The 12,129-nt window shown below is 36.7% G+C and overlaps 1 protein-coding gene across 1 annotated transcript in view; it reads right to left on the bottom strand.

Annotated features, from left to right (window-relative positions):
- Positions 1 to 461: 461 nt before the first annotated feature.
- Positions 462 to 12,129, bottom strand: part of Edem2 (ER degradation enhancer, mannosidase alpha-like 2) — a 30,132-nt gene continuing 18,464 nt past the window's right edge. The window contains exons 13-19 of the mRNA XM_071589632.1: positions 11,918 to 12,121; positions 9,899 to 9,997; positions 8,567 to 8,794; positions 6,628 to 6,747; positions 5,727 to 5,955; positions 4,924 to 5,030; positions 462 to 2,429 (exon numbers count right to left, since the gene is read on the bottom strand). Of these exons, the coding sequence (XP_071445733.1) occupies positions 1,890 to 2,429; positions 4,924 to 5,030; positions 5,727 to 5,955; positions 6,628 to 6,747; positions 8,567 to 8,794; positions 9,899 to 9,997; positions 11,918 to 12,121 (1,527 nt within the window). The 3' untranslated portion in view covers positions 462 to 1,889. The remainder of the gene's footprint in view (positions 2,430 to 4,923; positions 5,031 to 5,726; positions 5,956 to 6,627; positions 6,748 to 8,566; positions 8,795 to 9,898; positions 9,998 to 11,917; positions 12,122 to 12,129) is intronic.

Here is a 12,129-nt window from a genome sequence, read left to right as displayed (position 1 = left end):
CGCATTTTTTGATTATCTACACTTCATCATGCAACAATTAGCATGCGGATAATATCGAGAGTTTACTGTAATATTATGTAAAAATATGGGAATTGGAATTTGTATGAGAGCTAAGCTCACATATGAATTGAAGCACTCTGGGAAGAGGTGCCATTTTTCTTTGTGCTTGTGGTTTACCAAATACCATAAGAGCATACAATGCAGGCAAGGGTGCTTCAAGGGGAAACACCCAAATATGCCCTCAGGACCCACTGGTTGGCTTGCACCACTGTGCCCACTGTCAAATGGACGTCCCCATACTGATTTATCCATTAAAAAGGGTACCCACCAAATCCTTGTTGGAACCAGCCAATACTCAAAGGATAGCCATTTATGGCTAGGTGTAATGGTAGGTAGTACTTTTGGTGGAATGGGAATGGATGAAAGTGTTGTACCATGAACAAAAATAAATTTTAAACACAGATACTTGAGTAATGTACTCATGAAGAAATAACAATTCTTTCATACAAGACATTCATCACTATGCAAGTTTTGAAGATGTAACTCTGTGAGAGAAAACCGCCAGCCACAAATATTTTCTAAAATTTAATTGAGAGAAAAAAACTCATTGCAACACACCATTCCCCCACCATGGCTGACAGAGGGAAGGAGACCTCAACTTGCTTCCCAATAATGCTACACTCCACCCCCATTGCATGCATGGGTCTCACTTGCACTCGGGCCATTTCTAGAGAGACCTCCACTTCGGCCTCATCATACCATGACTGTGATAATTTTACACATTTACCATCACCCATTTTCAATAATTTCTGTCAAAGTAATTTTGCCCCTTCACCATATTCCACAATTATTATTTTTTTTTACAATAGAGAAAATTGTTCACACTACAACTGGTTGAACATCATTCTATTTCTGAATCGAGTGCCTTTAGAGACATGGTATGGTATACTGCATTCATCACCTGTCAACGTGTCCCATCCATCCTATCCTTCATGATGGCAGCACGTTCATTACGGTGCTTCTTTGGAAGAAACAAGTCTCGAGAACCTTCACTTTTTTTGAGCTTTACAATTTTATACACAGCACCAGAAGCTGTCAACAAACAAACAAACAAACACCCTCTGTTGCTCACTCACTTCTAATGGAATACAATATTGGATTCATGCATATGAGAAATTAAAGAGAGAATGCAAAGAGAGGGGAGACAATGAATGCTATCATGTGGCAGTATAAACCACATCACCCTCCTCTCTCTTCCTCTACTAAAATTCCTCTGACAACAAGGCAATAAACTCCACAACAATCAACTATTTCCAATACCATAAAAACTTCAACAATGTCCATGTAAGCACCGACTGGAATCGTAAAACAGCACTTGAGGGATGGATATGCAAAAAACACTTGCACATCTGAGAGACAGCGCATATTTAGGCATAGGGACAATCCCTGCTCGCTCTCTCACCCCCGTCATTACTCTGAAAGCAGTAGAGTACCCTCAGGTGTTCGAATAAGATCTGATGTAACCCCTTCGTGACTTAAGTGGGTCTTAGTCTCGGGAATGCAGAAAAGCAAGCATATCTGCCAACAACCTAGACGTGAGCACTCCTTTAGTGTGTTTTCTCGCTTCAGTGACAAACACTACAATTTTCACTGAGCAACACTATTAATATTAATAACTGCAATCACACAAATCAGCTGTGCCTCTGTGGTTTGTATATACATGTACTAATGTCTTTAACAATATATGTTAACCACGGAAAGAGTAATGCAAATTTTGATAGAGCACCTTAAGGCCCACCAATTACCCCCCCCCCCCCCCACATATACACACACAACTCTTTTGGGGAGTCAACCCTTTCCATCCACTCATGCATACACACAAACACAGTTCAGAGTTCATCGCGAGTGTTGTCCCCAGATGCCAGATCGCAAGTCCGCCCTTCCCCACCAACCACTGCCTGCACCAAAACGCCCTCCTCCTCCTCTCGCAGCCCCCTCTCCTCCTGCGGCTGCTCCTCCTTTGCTGCTGGGCACTCCTCACCCTCTGAGGGATCACCTCCTTCTCCCTCCAGCCTCGTGTGCGGAACCAGGGTGCGGAGGGAGGGATTATCCTTGGCCGCCACCAGTGCCGCATTCTCGATAGCCGACAGGCAGAGGAGAATGTCTGAGGTCACCAGTGGCCTCGCCTTACCCCAGTCAACCTCACCACTTTCCCTCGCCTTGCTGCTCAGCAGGTGCTGAGTGGCACCCACCACAGACTCCATCTTGCCCTCACACTCAGCCACCGCCCGTTGCAGCAGTTCGCCCACGCTGCGCCCCACCTCCTCTGCCCCTCCCTTAACTCCCCCTCCCTCTCTCACCTCAGAGGATGATGACGACAGCATCACGTCCCCGGCATCATCCACCGGGGTCACCTCTGGCTTGCCGACCTTGAGAGGACCAACAATACTGAGACAGGTGGCATGAAGGGTGGAAATGGCCTAAACCGAGATTAAAAGAGTGCCCCTGACTACAACACCATACAGCATAGAAAATCTTCAGCACCATATGTATACTGTCCATTTCTATGAGCCTATGTTAACTCATTACACATGACTGAATGGTAACTTATATTTTGTCAGAAACTGACATTAGAGAAAAGATATCCTTGAGATATATTTGCGGCAAATCACAACTTTTGATCTGCGGGAAAATTTGATTTCATTCAATAAGGGAAAATAATATTGCAATCTTGATATAATTCTTACACCACATTCATTCCCCTCTTAAAATAATATTCTTGTTTTTTTGGTCAATTCACTATAATGTGTGGTTTAATTAAGTTTTTCAAACATAATTTGATGTTGATTTTAGTTTCATAAGTATAAGTGGCAAAAGCAAAACATTTTAAGAAAACTGTATTTATTCATTGTGCATGTAAATATGTAAAAGACATTTTTATTTTAGAACTTAGACCTGTAAATAATATGATTTTGCTTCAAAAACATGTTGAGGTACATTATCAACTTATTTATTGACATTGATTACATTTATATTGTAAAATTATGCATCCTGTGACATCACAATTCCTGCACTCCCACCTTTCATATCAGGTGTAAAAGTATGAAAGGCAGATTACAGACAACAAATGGTGCACCAATACAGTTTATGGTATTAAGATTTGACACTTATGACATTTTGTTGTGCCATCAACAAGCGTCAGATGCACACGAGTGATAAATTGAAAAAGTGTTTGAATAGTGTTGTGTTGCTGAGCTCAATATGTCAAAATTTATACCAAACAAACAAGGAGCATAAGCGGACAGCATTAATATTTTTGTTTTCATTTGAAAAAACTGTTGCTAAATCAACCCGATTACTTTGAGAAGCTTATGGTGAACATGCTCCATCGCAAGATACATGTGAATTACCGTTTCGGCATAAAAAAAGTGGTGAATTCAATGCTGCAGACAAGGAACACGGAAAACCACCAAAAAAGGTACAAAGATTGCAAGCATAGTTGGACGAAGATGATTCACAAACACAAAAATGAGTTGCAGAGCAATTGAGAGTTAGTCAACAAGCTGTTTCCAATCACCTATGAGAGACAGGAAAGATTCAGAAGACCGGCAAATGGGTACCACATGAGTTGAACAACAGAGAGATGGACAGGCACCAAAACACATGTGAAATTTTGCTTGCATGATACAAAAGGAAGTCGTTTTTGCACTATATCATTACTGGGGATGAAAAGTGGATATATATTTAAAATCCCAAGTGCAAAGAATCATGGGTAGACCCAGGCGCACCATCCACATCAATCGCAAGAATGAATCGCTTTGGCAGAATGATAACGCTCTATGTTTGGTGGGACCAGAAGAGTGTGGTCAATTATGAGCAGTTAAAACCTGGTGAAACGGTTAATACAGAACACTACCAACAAAAATTCTTTGATTTGAACCATTTGCAGCTTGAAAAAAGACCAGAACACAAAAAGAGGCAACAAAGTCATTTTTATTCATGACAATGCTCCATCGCATACGGCAACACCAGTTCACAACACACTGGAAGCACTCAGCTGGGAATCCCTACCCCAAAAAGCTTTCTCACCAGACTTGGCTCCTTCCGATTACCACTTGTTTGCATTGATGGGTCACACACTTACCGACCAGCACAATGGAAAGATTTTTACTGGCGTGGTATCCACAAATTGCCCGAAAGATGGGAAAAATGTTTAACTAGCAATGGAGCATATTTTGAATAAAGCTCTTTTTATCATTCTTCCGATTTTTTGTAAAAAAAATCCAAATTTCATACTTGTACAACTGGCAAGCTTCATTATACCCTTTGGTATTGATGCATTACATTGACAAATCCCTAGTAGTCACACAGGAATTTGCAATTTTAGGTCATGTTATAAGCCCTGCCCTGACTCGTAAAATTTCTTAACCTTTAAAAATTCAGATAACTATAACAAGGCATATACACTATTCCTTTAGGCTTAACTTTGAGTAATAGTATGATATCCAATGCTGGTATTTAGAAACTTTGTAATTTACAATGCAGTTTTTATTTTTCCTATCGATTCCAATGCCACAGCATGATTATTGAGGTACAAAAACCCAGTTTTACTCTTACAACTGTACCTTGACAATAAAATTTTGAGGTTAATATCAATTGGGAAAAATATCATGGGGAAAGTTACCAAGCATCTAATTACAAAAAATAAAATTATTTTGCCAAAATATTTTAAAAAGTCACTGAAGATGCCATTTAACAATTTGAGAGAATCAATTTCTTTGCAATTTGCTTTGACACCAAACTGACATTTCATTAAAGGAATATTGGATATGATACCTTTATTCTGGTTTTAAAGAATTGACATCAATAAAATAGCCATTAAGTGACATGAAAAACTGTACTATTTCAAATTACAAAACATACCTGAGCCACTGCTTTCTTACGTAAGAAGTCATGAACAGATTCCTTCAGCTGCTGCAAAGTTGCATCATGTGTGCTTTGCTGACTGTTCTTCTTCTCCAAGTCATTTTCTGAAAATCATTCACATACTTATTAGAACAACATGAAGTGAACTTTTGATAAATTAACGACACAACTTAACAATAAAAATTTCAATGTAAGGTAGAGAAATCAAATCAATGCACAACTATTTAAACATCATTATGAATACTTAAATAGATATTTTCATTTCATTAGATGTTTTATTTACTCTTCTAACCTAAGGTTTGAAGCAACACCATTTTGGAAAATAAATTTTTAGAAGTTTCAGACTCAACTCAATTTACATGAGAGTTAACACATATTCTGTTTTTTTTACTTCAATTTCTGCTACACTGTAAATGCAAACATTTATGACATGGAAATCCTGAAAAGATGATAAATGTACAAATTTTCCATTAACTACCATGTTGATAAAATAATTAGGCTCACTTAATCGATTTTTCGACCATACACTAATTGTCACCTGCTGTGATTGTTCTCTTCAATTTATGGGAAGACAGAAAACAAAAGAGCAGCATAGCTTATGAATATGATGAACAATACACGAGTGATAAATTAGCAGAACCTAATTTCCTGCATCAAAAATAACACCGAATTCATTCAGAGTTTGAAATGACATGACTTGGGTGACCTCACATCAATAGCTCAATGGCTACATCTGTGGCCCGCAAAGGCTCACATTTTTGTGTCCATGTTTTTTTGAGTCCATTGACTCACTCACTCACCAGCAAGGACTGAGGCACTTGAGGTGAGCGTCACGAGCAATGAGGGCGTGTGTGAGAGGGCATGCAACAGAATGGTGGCATCACTGTAGAAGAGGAACACAACGGGTATTGTCACATCATCCTGACCATCGCCTGACATGGCAAACATGGCGGAGGAGGCAGCTGATGTCCCGGGTGTGTTGTCCACCACCACAACCCCAACGGCACCCGCAGCCTGAACACGACGTGCCTGCAAAGACCAGAATGCAACAATCATCTCAACTCAAAACACATCTTCTCACCTAAAACAGACGGAATAAGCAAAATAATGCAAGTCATCAGAATTCTTAAAATATCACCAAACCAAAAGCTCGAGGAATCTGTGTCTCATTTTGCACATATTTAATGGTGCATAGAAATTAGACAACAATGAATACCATCATCTTTTGTTGAAAGCATGGTGAAGAACTGATCTAATCTAGATTGATAGAGACACAAGCAAATATTGAGTAATTAATAGCATAACATTTTTCAATAACAAGATCCTAAAGCCTTAGCACCTTGTTATTCAAATTATCAACTGCCAATCTGTTCCTCTCTAGTTTCAGCAATGGAATGAGGGATATTTAGTGAATGGAGCAGAACACAGTAGTGCAATTATCAGGGAGGTAAGAGAAATTGATAAATTAATAAAACAATTGCATGAGTTCAAAAACCATAAAGAAATGCAAATGATTTAGTGGTTTTTACTTATAAGATGAAATTGAAGGTTTTCAAATGTTCCTTTTTCCCTCTAGCATAACACTAAAAACTAAAATTATAGATTATAAGTATTGATTTATAATTATTCCTAAAAAACTGTGACATAAACAATATAAAATAAATAAAAAAAATTCAATAAGACTCTTGTGAATCCCCTTACCTTTTCAATGAACATGCAATCACCCCTCTCCACAATGGCAATCCGACCAAGCAACCTTCCTGCATTCTCCAAGTCTCCGCAAACACGCAATGGTTCTGCAACCCCTACACGAGCAGTCACCTGAGAAGAAACGCATGACAATGGAGAGGAGTGTCAAATAAGGCCATGAATATATCTTCAAGTATTCAACCGTATACTTTAAAGCTGACAAAACTTAAGCATTTACAAGTGCTCTATTACTCTGAAACAGGCCCCCACTACATCAGAGTCAATCAAAACTACTAACTCATCAGCTGCCACTCTTCTTTTACATGTACAAAGAAAAGTGAAAAATTTTACATTTCATTTCAGACAAAATTAATGCCTACCTATGATAGAAAAATAATTGGGATGGGATACTAGATACTGAGAGTCCTTGCTAATGCAGGCATTTGGCTAAGAAGCAACACAGCTTCTTCCACATCCTGCCTTTGTATTCAAAATATTAAATAATACAAAATTGAAAATTTTAAGTGCTAACCCTGTATGAGCTACTGCTATGGTCCCTTTATCAATACATTTCAAATTAGGACTTTCATTCATTTCTCAAAGAAATTCATGCTTTTTTCCAGTTTAAATTTGTTTTTGGAATGATATTCCAGCACTTGCCTAGATTCTAATAACACAAACTACACACACTCATACTATTTTTATGGCATGAACACCAACATTTTCACCATATACATACTCCAGGTGTCATTTCAGCCAGATCACTCATTCAAATTTATTTGAAACTGAGAATTCGCTTCATGTAGCACAGGTACACTGTAGATTCTTTTGATAGCAGTGCTTCCTTATCTTTTTGGGTGTTTACCTGCGTGGGTTTTTACTAGGTGAGCAATGCCACGCTCTCCCTAGCTTTTCCGACAAACCTCATTCTTCGCTTAGACTTTCCTTATTTTATTGTTCTCTTTATTCACTGTCATTTACTTTGAGTATATTTGTATGTGTAGGAGTATCCTTAATTTATACATGCATAAATGGATATGTATGTATAATTTTTCCTTTTCTTTTCAATGTGCAAATCTATGCATAATAAATTTTTGTCCGTCTATACGTATTTATATGAGTATATATGCACGCAATTATTAATTTTATGCCTAATATAATATGTATACCATGATGGGTTAAATGGAAGAAGGAACCATTAAACTTATTAAAAAAAACATGCATGAAAAGGGAATTAGAGAGCTTTGCCTACTTCTCAGGTTTTCCCTGCATTTACTGTCAGTCAACAAATGCAGTGAAAAAAACATGGTGAAAATGCAAGAAATGTCCAAAAGAATACAGTTGATTTTTTTCTAATAATGCTTATTTTAAAAATATTTAACACAGATAAATATTGTTAAGGTACAACCATCATTAAATAACATGTTACATATACATTAATGACTAAAGTATATCCTTTCCTAATATTAAAATGTGTTACCATGTTTCTGATGCCAATATAATATTAAACAAAAAAATGCCTACCTTTTTTATTATAAAGTTTATTTAAGTCTGGAGATTATATTTGCTTGCATTGGGAGAAAAATATTCCCAACAATTTTTAGAGTACGCACAATTAGCTCGTTTCTAAAGATGTTGAGTGTTGCCGTGGATAATTTGTAGCATCATATTTGGTATTGGGTACTAAGAAAAACTGGTATTGCCTCATCAGTAAAAAAAATATTTTTCACATATTCAGTATACCTTTGTTACTAGGTTCTATACTGAAGCCAAATTATGTACAAACAATTAATTGAATGCTGTTCCCTGAAACTTAAATGCCTATTGAACTAGTAGTTAAAACTTAACAATTTTAACTTTAAGTTTGGGGAATTAATACTTCTTAATTGGTATCCATGAACTAATCCACACTCACAAGCAGTTGCATTTGGAAAATAACAGCCAAGTATACCTTTTGATTTCCCTTCAGCTCCTGACCAAAGTGCGCTGGCCCTGCACTCAGCACCACCTTTCCATCAGAACTGATTTTTGACGATTGCTTTGCATGGTTGGCTGCCCACTGTGAGTGAAACACCACTGCTTGGGGAGATGTCTCTGACTGAGATGACTGCATCCTTGAGATCTCAACCATCTCCTGCATGAACAGGATACCCTCCTCCCCATCGGAGGTGGACTGGGCCTGTGTGCCAAGGATATTAAATTTTGATTATTATGTTAGACTTATTAATGACTCGTCTATAAGCTGTGGGTATTTCAAGCAATTCATTTCACCTGCGGCAAAAGAGCAAGAAATGAAGAATTTTTTGACCTATAGATGAAAGAAGAGGATAAACCTAAGGAATAATTCTCATTTTACCAAAGAAAATATTTGATATGGCTCTCACAAGTAGAATAAATGGTTGCAGATGAATGCTATTTGTTCAAACCATTTATAATGGAATACATCATAATGTGACTATTAATTATTTCTCAGCAAACCTTCAGCTTGCCAAGGAGCTAGGAGACTGGGGATTGATTGAAGTGAAAGACATAAAATAACATATTAGGGAGGTAAAAAAGAGCATAAACATATATATACAAAGAAATAATTTTTAAAATACTACTTAGTGTTGACTCACATGAGTATAGGAGCATAAATGGTAAAAGAAAGTGTTTCCCATCAAAACTCCAAAGTAGGCATTCCAAGTGCCACGGTGGTGCTGAGAATCCACTTGCATTACAAAAATCTACATGAATTGCATACATGGCATAAAATTGCATACAAGTATCCATATGAAGGCTAAAACTACTTTCTACTAATAACATGGCTGCTAAGACTTATTTTAATTAATTTTTTAAAAGAATATTTGAGAACTAAACTGTCAGTGCATAAATTTGAAATCAATGAACTATTTTTTAAATCATCAATGAGAAAAAGGAATTTGAATGACCTGGAAACTACAAAGCTAGACCTAAGCAGGAAAAAACTGGAAAATTACTTTTCAAATTACACAACAGTGTCCATATATTCAGAAAGTAACCAGCCAATGAGAAAATATCAATGATGACATATAATCCCATAGATGTACACAAATGAAGTAGACAAGACACTGGTTTAAACCTAGTTTTTTAAGAAACTAAAACAATTACATGCTCTTCCATGTAAGAGATAAGAAAACAACACAATAAGGGTAAATTAAGCAGTTAAAACATGTTTAGGACAATTCAATAAATTGCAAAGGTTATCACTTAAATTAAAGTTGGAAGAATACTATACACAAAGGAAAATACTTGAAGCACTTACACTGGCCAAATTGTGAAGAAGTTGAACCCTCCCATCAGGCAATGACAGGACTGTGATTCCCATGTCTCGGATTATCTTGGCATGCTCTTCATTGCCAGCCTTTGGTAGAAAAGGAATAAGGACACGTGATTACTGATGGCCACCCAAACATTCAAACACCTAAGAAAGGATGGTATTCAATATGCGCAAGTTACCCCTTTCTCTCTAATATACTTCAACAACTGTGAAGAAAATTTTGGCATTTTCAAAATCAAGCACACTATAATGAGCTGAGTCTACATTAATGTACCAGTTTTTTTGGCAAAAACTATTTTAATTTTTCTAGCTAGTAAATTAAACACATTATTAACTTGCATGAAATAGCCTATTTTCACTCATTGAATACTGATAAGGCAAGAAATGCTTAAACTTGTTCCTATTAAACTCCTTATGAAATTTCATTCGAAGAAGCTATATTAGACAAAAATAACAGTTTCAGGTTTAACTTTATGGAATTCCTTCATTATGAGGGTAAAAAGAAACTAAACACTTCCACAATTAAGTATTCCTTTGTAGTGGAAGAGTTAAGTTTCTTTGTGCCCTCATAAGCTCTATTAGTCTAGGCTATGGATGCACAAAATATTTGCCATGCATGCAAACCATTAATGAAAAACAATGATGAAATATAATTTAACACAGTTGAATATTAAAACACAAGTATGTTTTAATCAATGAGTAGATCTTCCCTGCAGAATCATCACTAAATTTAAAACAATACTGCAAATCAATAATATAATAAAACACAATAAAAGATGTTGAGTAGCAATATATTGCATGATTTATACAATTACAACTCATAAATGATTTTCAAATGTGCTATTTATGTACAGAGCAAGGAACTTTTCATTATTTTATTCATAACATTAATGTTCACATTAAAATGTAGCAATATTTAAAAAACATAATTACAGTATGCAATTTTACTATGGTCCAAAAGTACAAGGACTCTTTTTCCTTGATTATTTTCTCAACATTTGGATCATGGTAGATCTAATTGAAAAATATTTTCAAATTTCATTCTAAAGTTGATTTGTGACCTAAAATTTGTTTCAAATTAAGAGTTTTGAAAGTTTTCTCGCATATTTAGGAGCTACTAATTATGCTGGCATAATAGAAACCATTATCCATGATATTGGAGAAATATAATTATGGCAAGCATTTATATAATCATGGTATCCAACATTTACACTCCCATAACCACTTTCCAATTATACTAAGCATTCTCTGGGCATTTACTCCTTCACTAATCACAGTGCCATGAATGATACAAAACACTTTTAATAAAAATCGTCAATGGTAATTATAGGTCATTTGAACTTCTTTCTCTTTACCCCTCTTCAAGTATCTTTGCTCACAGCATGGCTGATGGTTCTCTTTCATTGGTTCACCCCTTTCCTCTCCATCAAAAAATCATTATTCTTTAAACTTCCATCAATCTGTAATGCAATGATGAAACCCCTCCCAGACTTCGACCAATTTCCAACAACTCATGCCTTCCTACCTGGCTCTTTTTCCCTCCTGACTTTCTTAAGACCTCCTTTTCCTTTACTACTCATTTTGTCTCCCTCATTTATGTAAACCAAACTTCATTGGACCCCTGGGCCACAGTGAAAAAACAGCTGAGACTGTAGTGATGCCTTGCCCATTGGCTACAATGAAACCATGCCAACAAAAATCATGTCAGACCATGCCTCAATGCCTCGAAATTCTTCAAAGTACATCCCTTGAGCGTATCAATACCTTCTAGACAAGTTTGGTGCAGATATTTTACAATACCAAGTTTTCAGTGATAATGGTGGGTACTGTCATCTAATCAATGTCAATACACGATTATGCACACACTTAACCAACAGGATGAATTCAGCCCTTCATATACACTTCAGGAAAAAATTGATAACAATACTTTTTATAAAAACTTAATAGACACAAGATTTTTAGCAAAAAATTATGGAGTGTCATAATGAATGGAAATGACCTCACCTGATACTCAGAAGCTCTCAACTTGCGTTGCACTGTGCTCTTGGGACAAATTCCATCCACCATGTTGCGCAGAGGCCGCCTCACAGACTCTGGGAAGAGGTGAAGTGTGTTAGGACATGATCGTGCATTCTCTACATCCTCATCCCACACTGAGTATGCATCTGCTGCTGGCCCCCTTGCACGCTCCTTGCGTTCACCAATTGACTGCAGAA

Source organism: Hetaerina americana, unplaced genomic scaffold (genome assembly GCF_022747635.1).
Source record: "Hetaerina americana unplaced genomic scaffold, ioHetAmer1.1.p SCAF_4, whole genome shotgun sequence".
Classification (NCBI taxonomy): Eukaryota; Metazoa; Arthropoda; class Insecta; order Odonata; family Calopterygidae; genus Hetaerina; species Hetaerina americana.
This window is presented reverse-complemented; position numbering and strand designations above follow the sequence as displayed.